Source organism: Littorina saxatilis, linkage group LG5 (genome assembly GCF_037325665.1).
Source record: "Littorina saxatilis isolate snail1 linkage group LG5, US_GU_Lsax_2.0, whole genome shotgun sequence".
Lineage (NCBI taxonomy): Eukaryota > Metazoa > Mollusca > Gastropoda > Littorinimorpha > Littorinidae > Littorina > Littorina saxatilis.
In genome coordinates this window covers 56,449,039-56,474,038 of record NC_090249.1, presented here as the reverse complement: position 1 = coordinate 56,474,038, position 25,000 = coordinate 56,449,039, and the positions used below count along the sequence as shown (strand labels likewise).

Genomic DNA, 25,000 nt, shown 5'->3' with positions numbered 1-25,000 from the left:
ATACTCATCGCACTCTTACCCTAGAATCAAATCACATGAAGATGTTACAACTATGACTATATTTCCAATATATTTGACGCATTTCCTTGATTAAAAACAATGTGTTTCTAAACTTGCTCTGACAAAGACTTGCTCTTGATTTCGGTGATTAAAATTAGAACTTTAAGGTCTCGTTTTCCTCTGAAGATCGAAAAACAGCATTGTGTGGACCTTGAGAAAACACAACACACATACACAAACATGTTACCATACACTGACCTTGTTCTTGGCAGTTGTAATGATGACCTTGTTGAATCTCATCAGTTCTTTGATCACAGCCACGCTTCCCTTGGCGGCGGCTATGTGCGCACATGTCATTCCGTTCTACAACCAAAAATCACCATGATTAGGCCACCCACACACACAAAAAGTCTGTTTACGGTATCCCGACCGACCCTATTTTTTCGCGCGACCCTAGACTTCTTTTTTTTTGGCATTTGGGGAAAAAAAGAAAAAAAAAGTCTTTGTTTTTTGGCAAAATAACTTAAATATATAGTTTTTTGGAGAGAAAAAAATCCCGACCTACCGACCCTATTTTTGTTGCCTATGTTACCGTAAACAGACTTTTTTTTCCCTTAATAATCAACAGTTAGAACCTTAAAGGTCCTTGTCTACATTTTTATACCGAAATCGCCATTTGACCATTAAAATGCAGAGTCTATTATCTACAAATATCAACAATACACCCCCTTTCGATCAGGAAAGACGAAGCCAGTGTAGCCGTTTGAAAATTCATTGTAGTATTCCAGCGTAGTACTCATAGTAGGATATCCTTATTTGGAAAATGCTAAGCGCAAAACTCCTCTCAAATCCCGTGCATTTCGTGCGTTTAAAAAAAAGCTTGGACAGTACTCCAGTGTCAAACTGTTGCTGCACTTGTTCGGGCCTGGCTATAAGCATAGTGACATGAATTTGATTGGTCAGTATGTTTAGGCAAAGCACATGTTCTCAGCAAACAGAAAACAAAATATTGGAAGCGTGAGTCACGCTACCCAAAAACAAAACCTTTTTTTACATATTTTTTTTTCTATAACTTTTTTCCCCATGGTTCATTCATCATTTGACATAATTTTGTATCGAAATCTAACCATAAGATTATTGAAAAAAAGCAAAAATGTAGACGACCACCTTTAAATAAATGAGGCAGAGCGCTGTTTAGAGATCATAAACAAAGGGAAGTAAGCGCTCTAAATGCATACGACTTGTGCAATAGAGTCAGTGAGAGTTATTCGGAATCATTCTCCTGGCACCTGCGAGAATACCGGGCCATGCATTGAAATGAACAAGCGATTTAGAGCGCTTACTCCCCTTTGTGTATAATGAACAGTTAGCTTAACTAAAGAAACTCAAGAAAAGATTTCTGATTACCATCAAAATTACCATCGTGAAGACAGGCTGACAAAAATTTGATGAAGGATTTACCAAAATTGGTTTTTGTTGTGTTTTCTTTTTGTTTTGAAATTTTAACAATTCTGAAATAAATGTAAGTTTGTTGCGTTTAGCTGCCTCGTAAATCACATCATTTAGTACTATCAATTTTTTTGTATTTTTTTTTGTATGGCATATCATTATGGCAATGAGGAGCATCGATTTACTTTTGTAGGTGGATTTAAAAAAAAGTCCTATCTCCAAAGCATTTGTGGTTGTATGGCCAACAGTCTACCTGCTCCAAAATTGCGTCTGTGCAGAATTTAATCCAGTGCTATCTTAGCCCTGCTGTTATGCCATGCGAGTGACTATATCACCGAGTCAACCACAAATTTTTTTTCTTTTTTTTTGCCAGGCATACAAACTTGGCAGACTATACACTTATCTTCGAATGGATTATGCAGAGCAATATGACTTTCCACTAAAAAGTCCAAAGAATCGTAACATCAGTATCTAAGATAATTATGCAAATCGAACGTCAAGAGAGAATAAAGTTATCTGATGATAATCTAATTTACTTAAACATGTTTATGAAAACTGCATATATGCTAATAACGTATCCTTTTTATTTCATTGGAAAGTAACCACCAGTGAGCTTTATGTTGTTGTAAAGCAAGTGGATCCAGTCGACTATGGGTCGTGGTAAAGGTTTTGAAAATGTGACTTGAGAAAATGTTTGAATAGACATAGCTAGGACTAAGCACGAATTCAGACCCTCTCTGAACCAATACTTTGGCTTTTTTTTAATTTTTATAAAATTTGAAAATATGATGAGTAAATTTTTCCATAATTATTGTTCTTTTTTTAATAATCATATTTGAATCACGGGTTTGCAGTTCTTTTCCTTGTTGTTTAAAGGCAATACAACTACTCTAGCTGAACAAATTAGAAGTCTTATTCTCATCTACAACGCGGTTTAAACACTAATACGGCTACCTCTATTCTTCAACTCAAAGTAGTGACGTAATCTTTCGTGGAAGCAGTTGCGAGGAAGTAGGATATAAATAGGAAACACACAAAAAATGAATAGTCACGCGTGCAAGATCAAAGACACACACTACAACTGCGTCATCATTTACCATAATCATCGTGTCAACTCAGCAGAGTTCTATATCTCTAGCAATGACGCAGATTGACGTTTACATATCTATTCAAAACAAGAGACAATTAGAGACATACACAAGATAACTTAGCATGCTTAGGTATGAGTCGATGTGGATACCTCGACAGGCCTTAACAATAATATGCCTGGAGACATTGTAGAGATTAAGTACCTAGCCATCAAAACACACATGCGAGATATGCCTAGAAATATTTACCTTGGCATACCCAGATAGAGTCATAGAGACAGATATCGTAGCATGATTGGACATACGCATGCAGATAGAAAACACATGCACATGCCAACTGACAGAAGAAACGTTACCATGTTAAGGCTGGAGTCTACCCATGAGAACAGAAAGTAGAATTAAAATAGATCTTTCGCCCAATTGACGTGTCCCAGATTAAAACGATAGACAGCATTGATTAGGAACTGATTCTTACCAGGTATTTAAGCGCGAAAATGATTTTTTTTCTTTTTAATTTTACTTATATATTCATTGGTGAGTCTGATACCCCATACACTATCTTCTAATTCAAGGCCTAACGGTTCCTTTTCTTTTTAGCTAATTCCTTAGCAATCCTTGAACTTACACAAAAATGTGTTATAAAAATGTAATGTCCCTTTAAATTACTTTTTCTCATGCGTAGATTAGAAGCAAGATTTCTGTCAAAATGGGTAGGGGGTAGGGGTAGTAGAAGCATCACAGTTTAACATTTAGCACGTAAAAGGGTATATTCATGTTTTTGCTGTGATTGAAGGGTTTCCTAACCTTGGATGTGACAAAGTAACAAAATTAAACAAATTCCCATTTCCCATCAGTTTAATTTAATGCTTGTTTTGGCTTCATGCTTAAACTTTGGTTTCAAAAGTTGGTACACATTTGTCGTTTTTTGCTTCCAATTTACAAGCACAGTAACTGTGTTTTATGTGTTCTATGTTGTTTATCTATCACTCTTCTGCGGGTGTGAATCATTTCATTGATGATTTGATAGATATCTATAATATAATCTTAAATATTTCATCATTAGTGGTTTTGTGGAAAAGTCCAATCACCCATACTCAAGCATCAGTTTTTATCTTGGGATTTCGCACGTTTAGCCTTATTTTATTTGGGTTTTTCTCCGGCCTCAACACTCCTTGGAGTTACAGAAAAACTTAATTTTTGATCAGTTTTACAAGGAATAGACTCCAGCCTTAAAAAAAATGTCAAGAAAGAAATGTTATCTTCGCATGCCTTAACAGAATAAGACAACAAAAGAATGCTACGTTTTAAATTGTCAAAAAAGACGTTGCTTTGGGAGAAAAAAATGCATGCACTCTCGTTTTATTCCTAGATCTATGGAAGTAAAATCGTTCGCAACTGTGAATTAATTTCCAATAGATAGCACTGTTTAAAAGAGAATCATAAAAAGCCTACCTATAACAAATGCCCAAACAGTTTGTATTTACTTCATGCATATTACTAATCTACTTTTCTGCCTGATCAAAATTACTACCGCATACTTACTTCATCCTAGATTGTGAAGATTTTGATAAACAAAATGTCAGGATTGGTTACAGCAGAATTCGCGAACAGAATATATGCATGCAAATAACACAAACTAAATAAGCGTTCACTTAATAAAAATGGTAACAATTAAAACTGGTTAATCGAAATATCAAAAACGAAATTAAATTTAAAAAACTATCAAAAATCAAAAAAAGACCGTTGGGTCGAAATATCTGTGAATGTATTGTTTTGTCAATAACAAACGTTCCAAGAACCTACCTCCAACAAAAGGATAACAAAGTCGCTGTGGCCGAACAGAGATAACAGCAATAAACCTGAGCCATGGTCAACATTTTGGATTTTGAGATTTTTGCATTTCTGCACTCTACCAAATGTGTTATATCTATTCTGTAAATATCAATTTCAGATTCGCTTTGCAAATATAATAAAAATTAGGTTTTATTGCACTGCAGACGCAACATAAGCACCCTTTTAACCCCCAAATAATTGTTTATTTCTTCACTTTATTTTACTTAAAACAAATTTCATTTTCATTTTTTGTGATGCATATTGAAGAAAAGTTAACATGTAATCATTATCAGTCACTTTAAGCTTTAGAAGTTAAACTAAAACCTGTTGCTAGGGATTTTTTGCAAATTTACTCTTGTGACCTTCACACCTGCTTTTCTCAAAATGGCCGCTTGAGTTTGAGCAACCTTTAAATCGCTATATCTCATCAATGCTAAACAATAGACACTTGTTGTAAAGACCATCTGAAAGCTGGTTATCTTCACTTTCAAGGGATACCAAAAAGTCGAAATGTCAAAAATGATACTTTGTTATCCTTTTGTGGGAGTGGGTCACCTTTCTTGCTTTTTTTATATCAAAAACCACGTGTTAGGATTAAACCTCTTTCAGAAGAGGTGGATGATTATCTGAAGTTTTTAACACATCTCACTTTTAACTTAATTACTGAAACTTTTGCTTTTCCCACTTAGTGAATCTTTTTTATTTACTCAAATTCTGTTTTCCCCTGCCCCTACCTCTTTTCTTGGGCTAACCCTAACCCTAACTCTTTTCTGCATCTACTTAAATATTCTCTCAACCCAAACCCCAAAATTATTCATCAAAGTTGCTTGAGAAGATCTTTAATTCTAAAACCAGGTCCCTTTTGACAGAAAAAAAATGAAATAAATTCAGAAGTAGGGAGTGCCAAGCATAGATTGAGGTGTCATGTAAAACGTTAGTAAAGAGAAACAAAATGTTAGGCAGTTAGTTGGGGCTTTGTTCATTCAAAGAAAGAGAAGGGGGATTGGAGGAGTAAAATCGTATGAAGAAACAGATGGTCAAGACATACAGTGCTAGCCATGGTGACGAGCTCAGGACGGTGCTTGAGGAAGAGCTTGACCACATCCGAGTGGTCGTTGCCTGCCGCCAGGTGGAGCGGGGTCTGGCCTCTCTGCTCACACAGGATAGAAGGTAATAATGAGAACATAGACATGGAAAATATTACAATCCCAAAAAGAGAAATTCATGTGTGGTGTATACATATACGTATATACCACAGTAATACAAGAATCGATCAGTCTAGATTTCTGCGAGTGTGTACTAATCAAAGTAGACTTTGGTGTATTCATCCTTTTTCCATCTACCCTGATTAGATCACCTATAATTTATCTTTGACCAGAAATGAACTTTATAAATTAACATGATCTTAAGCAGTCAATCAATAAACCAAGCCACGTCAACTAAGCATTTGCTTGAGTGCCTGTCCTAGTTGTATATTTTCAATTGTTTCATGTGATGAATTTTGAATAAAATGTTGTTTAACCCAACCAAGAAAACCTAATCAGTCGAAGTGGAGTTATTAATTCTGACATAAACGCGTTGACAAATCCATCCATCCATTCATCTTATTGTCTGTGCATTCAATGATAATTCCAACCATCTATCCGGTCATCAAACAATCCCATGCAGCACGCTTTCACGGAATCATACTCGAGGCTACCATTTTACTTGTTTCCCCGAAAGTCCTCCCTCGCCGATGTTCATGCAGTTATATGTGAAGGTTATTTATTTCAGAAATCTATAAACAACGCCACTCCTCGTGTAAATGAAAATACGATCAGCAGCTATGTCGCGAGGATGTACTGTTTTGGGCAAATATGCCGAAATCGCCATGCAATGTTCAGAAATTTAAGGTAATAGTCCTGGGTGCCAATTTCCCCCCACCGTGAACAAATTCGGCAGATCTGCTAAAATGATGACAATTTGTTCGACGATTTGAACAAAGTTTAACCTTTTGCCGACGCCAAACGACATTCCTTCATCAGTCATTCATACAACCAAATATTCTAAGACAGCCCTAAAGGCGGTTCTTAATTGAGCCCGAAGTCGACTTCACGAAGACTTCTCGAAGTCTTTATATCAAAACCTCAGTGCTAAAGCTCCGTGCGGCCAGGTAGTCGTCTTTGCCCAGTTAAGGACAGGCTTAAGTTCATTTTTTTTTTCATTTTTCATTACTTTATTGTCCCATCGCTGAGAAATTCGGGTCGCTTCCTCCCAGTGGAAAGCTAGCAGCAACGGAGTCGCGCTACCCAGGTGTCTGCGTGTTTAGGTGTATTCAGCCACCTGCACTTATGGCAGAATGACCAAGATCTTTAACGTGCCATTGTGGTGACACGGGGGTGGGAGATGGATACTGTCTCTGGGTCTGCACATAAAGTTGACCCGTGTCCGTCCCGGCCCGGATTCGAACCAGCGACCTCTCGATCACAAGTCCAGTGCTCTACCACCTGAGCTACCCGGGCCCCAATTGTTGAGCCCAACAATGACTTCGCGAAGTCTTTTTACCGAAAATTCAGTGCAAAAGCTTCGTGCAGCGAGCTTGGTGAAGTAAACTTCGTGATGTCGACTTCGCCCTAATAATTATCAGTCTTTACCTCGTCCGTTGTGTTGGGATCAGCTTTGAGCTGCAGTAACGTGCTACACACCAGCATCTGTCCCATCTGAGCCGCCATGTGCAGCGGAGTCTTCTTCGCCTGGAAAATAAAATACATTTTCATTCCCCTCAAGATCAAACGGTTATGTGCATGCGCAACATTTAGGTGTTGGAGTAGATATAACAAGTCGCGTAAGGCGAAAATACAACATTTAGTCAAGTAGCTGTCGAACTCACAGAATGAAACTGAACGCAATGCAACGCAGCAAGACCGTATACTCGTAGCATCGTCAGTCCACCGCTCATGGCAAAGGCAGTGAAATTGACAAGAAGAGCGGGGTAGTAGTTGCGCTGAGAAGGATAGCACGCTTTTCTGTACCTCTCTTCGTTTTAACTTTCTGAGCGTGTTTTCAATCCAAACATATCATATCTATATGTTTTTGGAATCAGGAACCGACAAGGAATAAGATGAAAGTGTTTTTAAATTGATTTCGAAAATTTAATTTTGATAATAATTTTTATATATTTAATAATTTTCAGAGCTTGTTTTTAATCCAAATATAACATATTTATATGTTTTTGGAATCAGCAAATGATGGAGAATAAGATGAACGTAAATTTGGATAGTTTTATAAAAAATTTTTTTTTTACAATTTTCAGATTTTTAATGACCAAAGTCATTAATTAAATTTTAAGCCACCAAGCTGAAATGCAATACCGAAGTCCGGGCTTTGTCGAACATTACTTGACCAAAATTTCAACCAATTTGGTTAAAAAATGAGGGCGTGACAGTGCCGCCTCAACTTTCACGAAAAGCCGGATATGACGTCATCAAAGACATTTATCAAAAAAATGAAACAAACGTATGGGGATATCATACCCAGGAACTCTCATATCAAATTTCATAAAGATCGGTCCAGTAGTTTGGTCTGAATCGCTCTACACGCACGCACGCACACACACACACACACACACACACACACACACACACACACATACACACACACACACATACACCACGACCCTCGTCTCGATTCCCCCCTCTATGTTAAAACATTTAGTCATAACTTGACTAAATGTAAAAATCATAAACATTGAACATGCTGTGTTTTGTGAATGTCCGTCCTAGTTTTGTGGGTGTTTTAGGGTTCTTGTCTCAGCAGTTTATGTACATTTAAGTATCTTATTTAAATATTGTTATAATCTTAATTTATATTATCTAGATATTAGAATTCCAACTTTTGCTATCATTGATACACCAATTAAGTCGCCCATATAGACTCTTCGGCGAAACAACAGAAGAAGACCCACCGTCACAAAGTTTGTTATGACGCCATCTTTTCAACTGACTGTCGTTTCCTTAACCCTTCCGGAGTTCAGGAAACCGGTGTAACACGAAATTTTTACTCCACGAAAAATTTACTCCGGAGTAAATATTTCGTACGAAATTCTTACTCCGAGTACACTTTTCGTACGAGAAAAGAACTCCCCAAGGCACGACAAAATTACTCTCTCCACGAAATTTTTACTCACCATTTTTTTTACTTCCAGTAAAAATCTCGTACGCAAAAATGGGATGCTGGCGAAGGGATAATGCCAATAAGTGATCTCGCGCACACGAATGTCGCGCTACCCTCCTTCCACCACCAAGACTAACAGGGAACAAGGGAGTAAAAAATTTCGTACACCTGGCATGGGAAGTTAAATTGCTCGTGTTGGGGTGAAGTAATTTATTCGTTATTTATTAGTCAGGGGAGTAACATTTTTGTACGAAATGTTTACTCGGAACTCACCTGTTTTGGGGAGTACTTTTTTTCGTGCAATGGGGGAGTGCTTTTTTCGTAAAGGGAGTAACTTTTTCGTACGAAATGTTTACTCCGGAGTAAAAATCTCGTGGGAGTAATTTTCTCGTGTTACACCGGCTCCAGGGCTGCGGTGCACGAAGCGAAAGTGGGAGCCAACCAATCGGGTAAGAACAAACCGCGGGGTCTGATTCGTTGAAATCACAAACAATCGCAATTTCAACCAATCCAACACCGCGGTTGGCTTCCACCCGGTTGGTAACGATGAGCGAGTTTTAGCGTCAACTAAGGTGACTCGAGTCGAACCGGAGGTCGCAAAAACTCGGTCCGGTACGACTGGAGTGACGTCACCGGTTAACCAACTTTCAACCTTGCTTCCTGCGTAGGGTCTCTCCAGTTCCAAGATGGCTGCCAAGGCGAGGTGAGAAACTTCTGCAAATATTTTTTGACAAAGTTACGGATTGTGAGAAGACATTTGTTGTAAATCACTTAGCCTTTCAAAAATTAAGGATACTGGGTTGGATACTGTCTTGGTTTTAATGCATTTTATTTTAGCAGTGATGTTTATTTTGGGAAGAAATGAGGTCAACAGGAGTTTGGGTGCGATTTCGGCTCAAATGTACTTTAGCGCCCTGAACTTTTACCCGGCTGTTTTGCGCTCGATTTTCACGCTCACTTCTTCATTGACGTTCGAATCGATAGTTCGATGTTTTGGCATTACATTCACATCAACAATAAAACAGTACTGCTTGTTCATCATCGTCGTCCATCAACTCTCCACAACAGTAAATCCGTAACGCGCTTGTCGCCATCTTGTTGCAAGGGACGCGACTGAACACAACCCAACAGCGTTTCCGCGAAGAAAAAAACCAGACATGCGCAGTGACCCTACCGTAGCTCAACCCTGTTCCTCGCGAAAACTCGCTCTTTATCGTGTACCTCGGCCCCGGTCTCCCAATATGTTGCTTCTTCTTTTTCTCCTTCTTCTTCGTTCATGGGCTGAAACTCCCACGTTCACTCATGCTTTTGCACGAGTGGGTTTTTACGTGTATGACCGTTTTTACCCCGCCATTCAGGTAGCCATACGCCGATTTCGGGGGAAATATGTTGCTGATACTTACCAAAGAACAGGCATCAATGGCAGCGCTGTGTGTTTCCAGCAACAGTTTGACCAAGGCGTTGTAGCCGTTGGCAGCAGCCAGATGGAGGGGGGACAAGCCTTGCTTGGACTTGGCGTTGACGAAAGCTTTGTGCCAAAGTAAGATGTCTGCCACTGCCCTGTGGCCGTTCTCACACGCCAGGTGCAGGGCAGCTTTGCCGTGCTGAAGACAAAATAATCGACTATCAGGTATATATGTTGTCTACATAGGTGTAATCATATATTTATTTAAGATAGCAAAGTTTGACATCTCCGTTTGTGAGTCCTCATATCTCAGAAAAAAGCTGAATCCTACCACCCAAAAAACAAAATTAATGCAATTCTGCAACAAGTGTGATATTGACGAAAACTGAACAACAGTTTCAGACTGATTCCATGTGGTTATTCATTGTATTACGAGATAATCACAAATCGCCAACATTATTTGTCCATGTCAGACCAATGGACATTCATGTACTTTAAAAAAAATAAAAAAAATAAAAAATAAAAAATTAATGGCAAAACGATCGGAGAGGGACACGGAAAGATAGTTATTGAGAAAGAGGAGTAAAAGTAACAAATACAGGGGTACAGATAGACAGACAGACAGACAGACAGACAGACAGACAGACAGACAGACAATCAGATGGACACAATGACAAAGAACTGACCTCATCAAAGACATCGACACGGGCGTGGTGTTTCAGTAGTATCTTGACAATCTTATGGTGGCCGTGTTCACTGGCGACCAGCAGCGGGGACTGTCCGTTCTGTACGTGCAATTGAAAAACAGGTCGTTAATGCTTCACTCGGGTTAAGCACAAGCAATAAGTGTGACACGCAATGATGATTTTTTGTGTTCTTACTCTTCGGGCCCGGTAGCTCAGTTGGTAGAGCACTGGACTTGTGATTGGAAGGTCGCAGGTTCGAATTCGGGCCGGGACGGACACGGGTCAACTTTATGTGCAGACCCAGAGACGGAAGCCATGTCCCACCCCCGTGTCATCACAATGGCACGTAAAAGACCTTGGTCATTCTGCCATAAGTGCAGGTGGCTGAATACACCTAAACACGTAGACACCTGGGTAGCGCGACTCCGTTGCTGCTAGCTTTCCACTGGGAGGAAGCGACCCGAATTTCCCAGCAATGGGACAATAAAGTAATGAAAATGAAATGAAAAAAAAATGAAAATACTTTGAAAATAGAGCACTCAGGATCATGGTGATTTATATTGAAAACGATTCGTGTAACTGAATATTGATCGAAAAATAAACCACTTGCGACTCAGAAAGTAGTCCATAACTTGAAAACAAAGCTTATAAAACATAACGTCCCATTTCTAAGTTCAATATAAATCCAAGGGCAGTTTGTTAAACATAAGTACATTATGGCATAGTCCCGAATTTACCCTGTGGAAGTGACGTGACATACTAAAAGGACAGCGACCGTTTGAGATTCACTCAATGGGACCGTGAACCTCACACGGGGCTAATTCACTGCCCAGATGATTAAACTGCATGACGCCTCAAGCTGTTGAACCAGACATTATCCTACATACGTCAGAGAGACCACCCATGCGATAACTATATCGTTCAATTCACACGTTAGTATAACCTGTAAATGAGGTCGTGTCAAACTAGTCTTCGCTCGCATTTCAATATTTATATAAGCAACTCGTGTAAATCTGGTACGACACAGCAAGCCATGTAGTATTCTCCATGTTGCTGACCTTGTCCTGTTTGTTTATGGCGCCCTGCAGGTTGTTGGCCTTGATGTGTCGGACCATCTCCACACACACACACACACACACACACACACACACGCACACACATACACACACACGGTACACAAACACACACACACACTGTTGCTGACCTTGTCCTGTTTGTTAATGGCGCCCTGCAGGTTGTTGGCCTTGATGTGTCGGACCATCTCCAGCATGATGTGTGTGTTGCCAGCACCAGCACAGTAGTGCAGCGGGGTCTCCGCCGTCTGCAAGCAAACAACACGTGCGTACAGAGGGAAACGATTCTTTGTGGTTTTCGGTTAAAATGTCGTTCTGGTGCTTCTTTTCACATAATTTCTCCATCCTAGCGATTAAAAAATGAAATTTTAACAGGAGTTTTTTGTTTGCTTTTTTTTTGGGGGGGGGGGGAGGGGTTTGGGGGGGGGGGGGGCTGTTATTTGATAGTCTTCCTACAGCGCACGTTAAACTCTTGAAGTTTAGAGGCGGCATGCACGATAATGAATCAGCAACCATGCTTGTCAAAAAACAATGATACGGTCCTTGTAATTATAAAATGTGTGCAGCTTATCAAAGCTATGCAACCGAACACAAAAAGCGGAGATACCGCGGGCTTTCAAATTATGTAATAAACGTAGGTATAATTATATCAGTGTAATGGTATTAATATAAGTAACTTTAAAAAAAAAAGTAATAATACAGGAAGCTTTCTGTTCTTTCGTATTTTAGCTTTCTTTTGAAACAGAACTGGAATGACACATTGGAGCCCATTAACAAATATAATACAATATGATGCATGGTGCACTTTATTATTCAACAATGCGTCAATACAAGATGCTTGGAAATAACTCTTCCGGACCGGCACGGTTGGCCTAGTGGTAAGGCGTCCGCCCCGTGATCGGGAGGTCGTGGGTTCGAACCCCGGCCGGGTCATACCTAAGACTTTAAAATTGGCAATCTAGTGGCTGCTCCGCCTGGCGTCTGGCATTATGGGGTTAGTGCTAGGACTGGTTGGTCCGGTGTCAGAATAATGTGACTGGGTGAGACATGAAGCCTGTGCTGCGACTTCTGTCTTGTGTGTGGCGCACGTTATATGTCAAAGCAGCACCGCCCTGATATGGCCCTTCGTGGTCGGCTGGGCGTTAAGCAAACAAACAAACAAACTCTTCCGGATTTATCTGGCTTGCGAAAGAATGAATACTCTTGCCTTCGTGGAGACAAGCGTTTCCACGTGACATTATAAGTCAGTCACTAGCAAGGGATGTGTCCAAAACACGAATTTTTGCCTCAATGAAAGCTTTCACAGCCCAGAAAAACCCGTATTGTCTATGCAGTACTCACCAGTCTGGTCTGAACGTTGAGGTCACCCTGAAAGTCGAGGAGGTAGTTGATGATGTCCGTGTCCTCAAACTCGTCATGGGCCTGCACCTGTGATAACACTCCCGCCAGGTGCACTGGTGTCTCGCCCTCCTGCCATACATACATACATACAAAATATGCTGTTGACATTTCATTTACAAATGCAATTTAAGTCTTCGTTTAAATTTTGGTATGACCTAGTTCAGCAGCTCACCTTGACGGTTAACGTACTGGGGCAAAGCTGTTATAGTGTACTCCGATATGTAATTATGCCAACACTAGGCAGAGCTTTGTATGAACTAACTTTTTCTGGTGGCTGACTTTAGATAATAACTCTAAATAAAAATATATAAAAAAAATAACTCTAAACATTGTTTTAATCAAAATGCCCAAAACAAATGGCTTACATTTCATATACAATGATGGGGTATCTTAATGTATAAATATTTCAACACCAGGCAGAGCTATATGTACGAACTAATTGTTTTCTACTCGCTGACTTTCGACAATAACTAAAAAACAAACATGTTTTCAATCTAAGTGCCCAACACAAATGGCCTACGGGCTATTGCAGTGATTTGTCTGGTCATTTCGCCACAGGTCGCGGTTGTTTATAATTGAAGGTTGTTCACAATGGTCAAGGGACAACAATAGCCACGTTTCAAAATGGTCAAGGGACAACAATAGCCACGTTTCAAAATGGTCAAGGGACAACAATAGCCACGTTTCAAAATGGTCAAGGGACAACAATAGCCACGTTTCAAAATGGTCAAGGGACAACAATAGCCACGTTTCAAAATGGTCAAGGGACAACAATAGCCACGTTTCAAAATGGTCAAGGGACAACAATACCCACGTTTCAAAATGGTCAAGGGACAACAATAGCCACGTTTCAAAATGGTCAAGGGACAACAATAGCCACGTTTCAAAATGGACAAAGGACAACAATAGCCACGTTTCAAAATGTTCAAGGGACAACAATAGCCACGTTTCAAAATGGACAAAGGACAACAATAGCCACGTTTCAAAATGGTCAAGGGACAACAATAGCCACGTTTCAAAATGGACAAAGGACAACAATAGCCACGTTTCAAAATGTTCAAGGGACAACAATAGCCACGTTTCAAAATGGACAAAGGACAACAATAGCCACGTTTCAAAATGGACAAAGGACAACAATAGCCACGTTTCAAAATGTTCAAGGGACAACAATAGCCACGTTTCAAAATGGACAAGGGACAACAATAGCCATGTTTCAAAATGGACAAGGGACAACAATAGCCACGTTTCAAAATGGACAAAGGACAACAATAGCCACGTTTCAAAATGGACAAGGGACAACAATAGCCACGTTTCAAAATGGACAAGGGACAACAATAGCCACGTTTCAAAATGGTCAAGGGACAACAATAGCCACGTTTCAAAATGGTCAAGGGACAACAATAGCCACGTTTCAAAATGGACAAGGGACAACAATAGCCACGTTTCAAAATGGTCAAGGGACAACAATAGCCACGTTTCAAAATGGACAAGGGACAACAATAGCCACGTTTCAAAATGGTCAAGGGACAACAATAGCCACGTTTCAAAATGGACAAGGGACAATAATAGCCACGTTTCAAAATGGACAAGGGACAATAATAGCCACGTTTCAAAATGGTCAAGGGACAACAATAGCCACGTTTCAAAATGGTCAAGGGACAACAATAGCTACGTTTCAAAATGGTCAAGGGACAACAATAGCCACGATTCAAAATGGTCAAGGGACAACAATAGCCACGATTCAAAACGGACAAGGGACAACAATAGCCACGTTTCAAAATGGACAAGGGACAACAATAGCCACGTTTCAAAATGGACAAGGGACAACAATAGCCACGTTTCAAAACGGACAAGGGACAACAATAGCCACGTTTCAAAATGGACAAGGGACAACAATAGCCACGTTTCAAAATGGACAAGGGACAACAATAGCCACGTTTCAAAATGGTCAAGGGACAACAATAGCCACGATTCAAAATGGACAAGGGACAACAATAGCCACGTTTCAAAATGGACAAGGGACAACAATAGCCACGTTTCAAAATGGTCAAGGGACAACAATAGCCACGTTGCACTTGTGTTTCACTCCGTTCTCTTTGGCCCTGCTAGTGACAGCAACGCCGCTTAAAACAATGGAATAAGTTTTTCCCATTCTGAAGCAAAATGTAAGTATAACACGTGCCTCCACGACAAACGAATATAATTAAGTAGGCTTAATCAAACCATACAATAATTGGGCGAAGTTGACTTCGCGAAGCTGGCTGAACGAAGCTGGCTGCATAAGTTTTTGACATTGCATTTTCTGTAAAAAAGACTTCGCGAACATTCGTCGACTTCGGCCTCAATTAAATACAGTCTTAACGCCACTGGTCTTTAAGGCAATAGCGAACACTTCATTTCACTCGTGGTATATATATAACTTATAAGTGACAACAGAAGAAAGCCAGTGTATACTCAAAGATGTTACTGTCCTTATAAAAACTAGGAAAATTGCCACGCAGTGTCGCCGGTTACTCACATGATTGGGCTGGTTGGCCAACATGACAGCATCCATGTTAGACTTGAACCTAGCCACGTAGTTGAGCAGTGTGGTGATGACCTGTAGGTGGGAGAACCTCACCGCAACGTGCACGGGAGTCTCGCCGCTCTGTAGCCAAAAAAGAGGTCATGATAATAATGAGGATATTTTAATGGCACAAATCTTAACATAGTTTCAAGCGCCTCACAAAATCATACATCAATGAATTATTCTGAACACAATTCCAAATCAAAGAATAATACACATCGAAATATACTTAGACACTTTAGTTTACAAAGTTTTAACCCACATAATGCGAAGTCAAACAATTATACGCAGGTCATTCCAACACAGAGAGCACGCAGTGACGGTCATTACCAACTGTAGTTGAAAGTAGCCAGAATTGTTACACTGAATGGACGGTAGCTTTGAAGGCATATCAAGTAAGGCATCAATCAATCTTCCTTTGAAATGCATAAATATATGAAGTTTTCGTAAAAGGGCAAGTGTTGGTGTTCACCCAAAAATGGGAGGGTTTAACACTTTGCTAGATTCAAAAATGAAGTGTGTGGAATGCAGACTTGTCGCATATACCACGTGTGACTCATGACAAGGCGTTTCTTTCTCTAGTAGCCCCTAACAATGGACTTTAATTACCAACATTGCCAAACGGAAGTTGCACGGATTGAATGCATATTTGTTACACATGTCTCAACGTACAAAAGGCTGTTTCTTTAGAAATCTTCACACAAGGAACCAACATCACCTCATGTGGCACACTTGTTGGTAAGCATGATCTCTTCGTCGATAAGTTTGCTAGCTCAATAAGGAATTAGTCTAGTGGTTGTCACATGCAATATCATTACCTTGGACATTTGCATAGGGTCAGCTCCATCGTCCAGCAGGGCAGGAATCATGTTGAGCTGACCACACATGGCGGCCACGTGGAGAGGCGTCTCTCCGTTCTGTCAATACGACACACACACACAATGGTCAGCCGGCTAGCACGAGCGAAGATGACACTGACCAACAAAACAAAGTTGTCCGGCGCTTATCTTTGTGTTGTTGTCTTGTCATCAACATGTAATTTATGCGTTAAGTGTATATGAGTATGCTTGAGTTGTTAAGGCGAAAGATTGTGTATGAGTGCGCCTTGAGTCACCTTGTGGTGAGATATGTGCGCGTTATAAATTCTCGTATTATTATCATTTATTATTATCTTTGCAAAGATGGCATTGAAAGGTGCAAGGGAGTCTGGTAGAGTTCAAACCTATATTATGAAATCCATCCACCCATCCATCCATCCATGTATCCGTCTGTCCGTCTGTCCATCCATCCATCCATCCATCAACCCATCCAATCCCATGCACCCACCCACCCGTCCATCAATCCATCCATCAACCACTCGATCATCAAGGGAGGAGGACAACAAGCATAACAAAACTACTGAAACAAGAGAAGCATATGAAAATAGCAAACAAAAAAAACAAGCAAACAAAACAAAACAAAACAAAAAACAAGAAAAAATAAAAGATAAAAATATTTTTTTTAAAAGCTAGTGGCAGCTGTAGTGGTGTGAGGAGCGGTTGCAGAGGAAGGGGTTGAGGGGTGGGCGATGCTACGTGTTCATCTTTTCATACTGTTCATTTGTCTATTGTACATTTATAAATATCTTGTTTTTCCACTTTTCAGATTGATACATCGAGGATCTAGAAAAAGTTTTGTTTTGTCAATAATTAAATGCTCCTTTAACTAAGCATTGTTGTTTTTATGATTTATAAAAAAACGGACGTAGTTTTCCGTTTCTCAAAAAGAATATAGAACAAGATGAAAAGTACAGCAATTTAAAAGAAATGATCAATGACATGTTGATATTGATATTTGATGACAATTGATGGAAGCATTCACTCAACAAAAACAACAACTGCACAGCATACACTTTCATTCAATGATTTCATTCTGTTATGAGATTTCGGAGACAGGCTTCATTAAATCTGGCACAGATAGGAAATAGCTGATGGGCTTCAACCCACGGTTTTCATGGAAAGGCCTCACAAACCAAGTATTGTGCGATTCCTTTGAAGTTTGTTTTTATGTCATTGTTACGGCTTTTGGAACGATTAAGTATTGTTGTGGATGTCAGTTGTTGTTTTCCATTTTCTCATTGAGTTTTGAAATCGTAGTATAAACGGTTGCTCTCTCTCTCTCTCTCTCTCTCTCTCTCTCTCTCTCTCTCTCTCTCTCTCTCTCTCTCTCTCTCTCTCTCTCTCTCTCTCTCTCTCTCTCTCTCTCTCTCTCTCTGTCTTTCTCTCTCACTGTCTCTCTCTCTCTTACTCTCTATCTCTCTCTCTATCTCTCTCTCTCTCCCTCTCTCTCTCTCACTCTCTCTCTCTCTCACTCTCTCTCTCTCTCTGTCTTTCTCTCTCACTGTCTCTCTCTCTCTCTCTTTCTCTCTCTCTATCTCTCTCTCTCTCCCTCTCTCTCTCTTTCACTGTCTCTCTCTCTCTCTCTGTCTTTCTCTCTCACTGTCTCTCTCTCTATATCTCTCTCTCTCTTTTTCTCTCTCTCTCTCTCTCTCTCTCTCTCTCTCTCTCTCTCTCTCTCTCTCTCTCTCTCTCTCTCTCTCTCTCTCTCTCTCTCTCTCTCTCTCTTTTCCCTTCCCAAAACCTGAGAAAGATTGTGAACTTGAAAAATTACAAATATTAAATCATTACATGTTTAAACAAAATGAAAGCAAGTAAACAAGTCTACACAAAAAAGAATGCAGCTCAAATATGTCTTGTACCTGCTCGCTCAGTCAGTCAGTCAGTCAGTCAGTCAGTCAGTCACTCACTCACTCACTCACTCGCTCGCTCGCTCGCTCACTCACTCTCTCACTCACTCACTCTCTCACACACTCAATTTATTTTTAATTTGACCGACCTCTTTTGTAGCGTTGACATTTGCCCCGCTTTTCAGCAGCATTTCAGCACACTTCTCCCCTTCTTTCGTCCTTGCTGCTATGTGCAATGGCGTCTCGTTGTTCTGAAAGTAACGAAAAAGATAGGTTTGCAAATACTGTTCAGTTTTTGAAATTATGTCTTCATTACTCTTCCGAATGAGAACAAAGATGGGAGAGTTTTACCCCGTGAGAAAGCAGCCCGAATGTACATGAGGGTTACCTCACTGGACAATATGAAATCTTATCTTATCATATTTTAACCTTGATATTCACTTACCGGTCCCCCTTTCAGATCTATCTGTGCACCATAGCCCAGCAGGATTTGAACCACTTGCGGCTTGCAGTGCTCCACAGCAAGGTGCAGGGCCGTGTAGCCACTCTGCGCACAGAACACCAGGTACAAATCGTAAGATACTAAAATGCATCAAAATCCCCCCCAAAAAAAGATGTATGAAAAACAGATCGTAAGATATTAAAATGCACCAAAGCCACTCAAAACAATACACGAGACACAGATCGTAAAATTCAAAATGCATCTACTGTTTAAGCCACAAGAATGTGTCATCGTATGGAAGTACTTCGCCGGCATTTTGCAAGCGAGTCGAGTAGCCACACAATCTTGAGATAAGTTCAGTATCTGTTTAATAGGTATCTGTCTGTCTGTCTACTTCAAAGAATTTTGGGTCGACGTGCTGGTCACTTTAACGTGGAATGTGGAATCGGTATGAAATGGTTTTGGTTTTAAAAAGCAGGGGCATTAGTCTTGAGACAACAGGTACAAGTTGTAAGCGGAAAAACATGATTCGAGATATGCGCTTTGAGAACCTTAAAACATAGGCTACGTCAAGAATAATAACTTACCTTGAATCATATCAAACAGGTAAATAGCTGTATCGACGAACAGAAGAGTCTCTGGGGTTTAAAGCAAAACTCAGACGTTTTTTTTTATTTTTTTATTTATTTTTGTTTTGTTGTTGAAAGGTACAATTACCGAGCAACTGGTTTTTTTTTCTCTCTCTGGTGTTTCGAAACCATTGTGCCTCTTTTACGTTGAACTCAGAGACCAATTTCAGACCTGTTTGAGTATCTGAGTGCCCACGCCCAAATGTAGGTATGTGTTCACGTGTGAAGTAAAAACTGTCTTAAAAGACTTCGGAAACCGATTGAACAAAACAATTCTGTATCATAAAGTCTGTCCGATTAATTTCTCTAATTTTTTCACATTTGTTTCAAAAATATCACAGGCAAAATATTAGCGAAATCTATTCACTTGGTCAATCGGTGTCCGATCTCGTTAAATTTAAGCTAAGAAAACAGTGTCTTACCTTTGTCTTGGCATCAACCGCTGCCCCTTTCTGAAGCAAGGCTTTGATGACGGACACGTGACCCCTCATTGCCGCTGAGTGAAGGCAAATTGCTCCTTCCTGCAAAAATAAATAAATCAGGGATTTGTTAGGACTGTAATGGACAAACATAACTCTGTGTTTGCACGAAAAAACATCAATCGTTGGCAGTTTGTTTATTTTTAGATTTCATAATTCTTCTTCATGTATCCCGTCAAAATAGTAACAGGCCTGTCTCCAGTTGTTTGAGTTCAATTGACAATTCCCAATGCTCTCCGCGCTACGTTTTATGTATCCTAGTCACAATGTTTCATGGAAGCCGTGCATTTTTAGGCGTGAGAAGTAAAGCTTTAGTAGCTACTTAATAAACCCGCAAAGAACGTTGAGAACGCTTCTCAGATCTTTAGAAGATGGCTACAGCCAATGTTTACATGAATTTGAAAAACATACACAATAAAACCAATGTTTCAAAAAGAACGTAACAATGGGACACATCACTTCGTATTTAATAACTAGAAATAGGTCAAACGGGATTAATAACTTATTAATTATAATCACAATCAGCTAACCTTGTTGGGCATCAAAAGAGGGACGCCCCTTTTGAGGAAGGCGAGGGCTGTCTCCGGGTGTCCAAAGGAAGAAGCGATGTGCATGAGGGTGTTGCCATCCTTGGTCCTGGCTGACACAGATGTCTTGTACTTGTCAATTAGGAGATCCACGATGTTGGTGTGGCCTCGCTCTGTGGCGATGTGCAGAGGGCTTTTGTCTTCCTGTTGGAACACAATCAGCAAGGGTTATTACAGTCGGAGGTTCTGTTTTGAGATGTGAGATAATATTCCACTCTATTCAATCAGAAACGACGATCATAAGGGTTTTGCAAGATTGTAAGTAGAAATATTGGTCAGTTTTAAAGGGTTTTGCTGAATTAAAACTGAAAACGTTTTAACACAGTCTCAATGACGGGTTTAAAATAATGACAATACTGACAAAAGTGCGCATCAAAATATACTGTACAAAGACAGCACTACGACAAAGCAGAGAAGTCCAGTCCTTTTCAGTTTTCACAGTTTTACACTGGCAAATATCTGTCCCCTGAGTAAAATACTAAGATGTTATTGTTCAAAACATTCAACATTTTGTACTTTTAATTTGTTTATGCGCTGTTGTACTTCCCATGCTTGCGCGCTTTTTCTCATGTGTGGTGTCAGGGCATCCTATACAACACGAGTCACCAAAAGACGTTGCAGTTGCCAGTTAATCTTGTGTGTTTTCTTGCTTCAGGATTATTATAGCAATCAAAACTGTGTAATCTTAAGATTTTAGAAAGAAAGGGAAGTAAGCGCTCTAAATCCGTACGAGTAAGCGTAATATCGAAGGTGAGAGTTCTGGGGAACCAATCTCCTGGCACTGAGAGATTAACAGGGAATTAAATCAACAAGCGACTTTCATCCTCTTTTTGTCATCTCTCATTTTGTGTAATCTGAGGATAAAAGAGATTTATAACTTCAAATGACTTTTATGCTTTGTAGATTCTTCTTCTTCATTCATGGGATGTAACTCCCACGTTCACTCATGTTTTTGCACGAGTAGGTTTTTACGTGTATGGCCGTTTTTACACCGACATTCAGGCAGCCATACGCCGCTTTCGGGGGAATGCATGATGGCAAATGTTATTCTTCATCAACGGTCTCGCGTGTTAATATGACACACTGATGTTGTCAGCCAACGAGAACATTTGGCATGCAGATACTTTTCTTTCTATGTGCCACTACCATAATAAATAGAGAAACATTTAAACAAAACAAAACAAAATCTTGTCATTGTTGTTGAAGATGTGTGTAATTACCTTGTCCAGAATGTTGGAGTTGGCCTTCATGCTGACCAGATACTTGACCATGGTTTCGTCCCCCTCGTACGCCGCCAGGTGCAGCCCTGTCTGACCCTCTTTCTGTTCGACACAAAATTACGCAGTTTAGCACGTGCAGTAAGTAGCATGCATCCGTTTACAAGAGAAGATTATAGAAGATTGTATTCCACTTCATTTAAAATAGAAAAGATAGTCTTAATGTTTTTTGCAAGATATGAAGTAGGAATATTAGTTTTGAAAGGTTTTGCCAAATTTAAACTGCCACTCAGTCTTTCTGTTCGACACAACGACATGCAGGTTAGCTCGTGTAGTAACTAACATGCATCCGCTCAGAAGAGAAGATCATAAAAGATTATGCAAGATAATATTCTACTCTATTCAAAACAGAAAAGACGATCATAAGGGTTTTGTAAGATTGTAAGTAGAAATATTGGTCAGTTTTGAAGGGTTTTGCTAAAGTAAAACTGAAAACGTTTTAACACAGTCTCTATGACAGATATAAAATAATGACAATACTCACATTTTTGTCGTCGATGGTCGCACCACATTCTAGCAAGTGTTTAACGATGTCTTGCTCGTGCAACCTGCACGCCATGTGTAGGGCTGTGTCTCCCGTGAACTGGCACAATGAGAAGAAAAATATCACTTTCTTTGAGAGATCAGTCATCAATTAATCGTTTGAAATGTATTCTGAGTACCCTTTTCTGTGCTACTATAATAAATAGATGAACTTAAATATAGTCATTCGGGAATGCTGCCAGAATGTACTTTGTCGGCAGATAAGACGTTTGGCCATAGCATTTTGTGAAGTTACACTGCCCAATTACAGCATGATTTGCTTGATCCTGGATTGTGCCAAACCCCTAACAAAAGCAGATGGTAATTCCTGGGTCAGAAAAGTGATATGTAAATAGAGTGGCAGAACTCAGAAATGCCAAATAGGACTCACCTGTTTGTGAGATTTGAGCTGTGGTTCAGGCTGTTGTGAGAGCAGCTCCTTTGTCACCCCAAGGCTGCCTGCCTCCACTGCCAGGAACAGCGGTATGGACCCGTTCTGGGGGATGAAGATTATTTCAATATTATCATCATACCATAATATACTGCCTCCACTGCCAGGAACAGCGGTATGGACCCGTTCTGGGGGATGAAGATTATTTCAATATTATCATCATACCATAATATACTGCCTCCACTGCCAGGAAAAGCGGTATAGACCCGTTCTGGGGGATGAAGATTATTTCAATATTATCATCATACCATATACTGCCTTCACTGCCAGGAACAGCGGTATGGACCCGTTCTGGGGATGAAGATTATTTCAATATTATCATCATACCATAATATACTGCCTCCACTGCCAGGAAAAGCGGTATAGACCCGTTCTGGGGGATGAAGATTATTTCAATATTATCATCATACCATATACTGCCTTCACTGCCAGGAACAGCGGTATGGACCCGTTCTGGGGATGAAGATTATTTCAATATTATCATCATACCATAATATACTGCCTCCACTGCCAGGAACAGCGGTATAGACCCGTTCTGGGGGATGAAGATTATTTCAATATTATCATCATACCATGATATACTGCCTCCACTGCCAGGAACAGCGGTATAAACCCGTTCTGGGGGATGAAGATTATCTAAATATTATCATCATACCATAGACTGCCTCCACTGCCAGGAACAGCGGTATGGACCCGTTCTGGGGGATGAAGATTATTTCAATATTATCATCATACCATATACTGCCTCCACTGCCAGGAACAGCGGTATGGACCCGTTCTGGGGGATGAAGATTATTTCAATATTACCATCATACCATATACTGCCTCCACTGCCAGGAACAGCGGTATGGACCCGTTCTGGGGGATGAAGATTATTTCAATATTATCATCATGCCATAATATACTGCCTCCACTGCCAGGAACAGCGGTATGGACCCGTTCTGGGGAATGGAGATCATTTCAATGTTATCATCATACCATAATATACTGCCTCCACTGCCAGGAACAGCGCTATGGACCCGTTCTGGGGGATGAAGATTATTTCAATATTATCATCATACCATAATATACTGCCTCCACTGCCAGGAACAGCGGTATAGACCCGTTCTGGGGGATGAAGATTATTTCAATATTATCATCATACCATAATATACTGCCTCCACTGCCAGGAACAGCGGTATGGACCCGTTCTGGGGAATGGAGATCATTTCAATGTTATCATCATACCATATTATACATCACCCGCTCAGTGGTATGGACCCGTTCTGGGGGATGAAGGTCATTTCAATGTTATCATCATACCATATTATACATCACCCGCTCAGTGGTATGGACCCGTTCTGGGGGATGAAGATTATTTCAATATTATCATCATACCATAATATACATCACCCGCTCAGTGGTATGGACCCGGTCTGGGGGATGAAGGTCATTTTAATGCTGTCATCCATGATATACATCCCCCGCTGCCAGGAACAGTGGTATGGGTTATGAAGATCATTTCAATTTCATCATCATACCATTATTATCTTATTGTGCTAATAAGACATTCTGACTGAAAGACTTCCTGTTCTAACTACAGTGGAACGTGTCCATAAGGACCACCCAAGGGCCCAGCCAAAATAGGTCATCATAGACAGGTGGTCGCTATGGCAAGGTGAATAAAACAGAGAATAAACCCCGTCGGGGATCCTTTGTGGTGGTAGGTTTTGGACAGGAGGTCGTTCTCGAGAGTCGATCGCCAAGGCAAGTTCGACTGTACACGTAGGAAAATGCGTGTTTGTAACGAAAAAAAACCCCATACTCACTTTATCTTTGAGGAAGCGAGCATCCTTGCCCGACGCCCGGAGTAGGCACTGCACGGCGCCCACAGGTGCCCCTGAACGAGCACACGCCATGTGCAGTGGTAGCTGGTTGTACGGCTGTGGACACAGAGCATATTTGAGAACCGTTAATAAGGTGTTGTCCAGATAATGACCTAATGGTTTAGACTTTCAAACAACCGTTAATGGCGTGTTATACACATAATTACGCAACGGTGCCCCTGACCGAGCCCATGCTATGTGCAGCGGTAGTTGGTTGTACGGCTGGGGACACAGACCAGATTTAAGAAAACTAATACAGATAATTACGCAATGGTTTAGCCTTTTCAAAAAAACGTTAATGGGGTCCATCGTCGAACGCTGAAGAAGAAGAAGAAGTTAATGGGGTGTTATACACTTGATTACGCAATGG

General features: G+C 40.3%; 1 protein-coding gene across 1 annotated transcript in view; it reads right to left on the bottom strand.

Moving 5' to 3' along the window:
* The window catches only part of LOC138967486 (serine/threonine-protein phosphatase 6 regulatory ankyrin repeat subunit B-like), a 52,890-nt gene that overhangs the window by 11,433 nt on the left and 16,457 nt on the right, over positions 1 to 25,000 (bottom strand). The window contains exons 4-21 of the mRNA XM_070340044.1: positions 24,574 to 24,687; positions 22,706 to 22,810; positions 22,277 to 22,375; positions 21,736 to 21,837; positions 20,459 to 20,659; positions 19,872 to 19,970; positions 18,824 to 18,925; positions 18,528 to 18,629; positions 16,472 to 16,570; positions 15,606 to 15,734; positions 13,028 to 13,156; positions 11,818 to 11,934; positions 10,614 to 10,712; positions 9,926 to 10,126; positions 7,004 to 7,102; positions 5,419 to 5,520; positions 4,080 to 4,085; positions 259 to 363 (exon numbers count right to left, since the gene is read on the bottom strand). Coding sequence (XP_070196145.1) covers positions 259 to 363; positions 4,080 to 4,085; positions 5,419 to 5,520; positions 7,004 to 7,102; positions 9,926 to 10,126; positions 10,614 to 10,712; positions 11,818 to 11,934; positions 13,028 to 13,156; positions 15,606 to 15,734; positions 16,472 to 16,570; positions 18,528 to 18,629; positions 18,824 to 18,925; positions 19,872 to 19,970; positions 20,459 to 20,659; positions 21,736 to 21,837; positions 22,277 to 22,375; positions 22,706 to 22,810; positions 24,574 to 24,687 — 2,010 coding nt within the window. The remainder of the gene's footprint in view (positions 1 to 258; positions 364 to 4,079; positions 4,086 to 5,418; positions 5,521 to 7,003; positions 7,103 to 9,925; positions 10,127 to 10,613; positions 10,713 to 11,817; positions 11,935 to 13,027; positions 13,157 to 15,605; positions 15,735 to 16,471; positions 16,571 to 18,527; positions 18,630 to 18,823; positions 18,926 to 19,871; positions 19,971 to 20,458; positions 20,660 to 21,735; positions 21,838 to 22,276; positions 22,376 to 22,705; positions 22,811 to 24,573; positions 24,688 to 25,000) is intronic.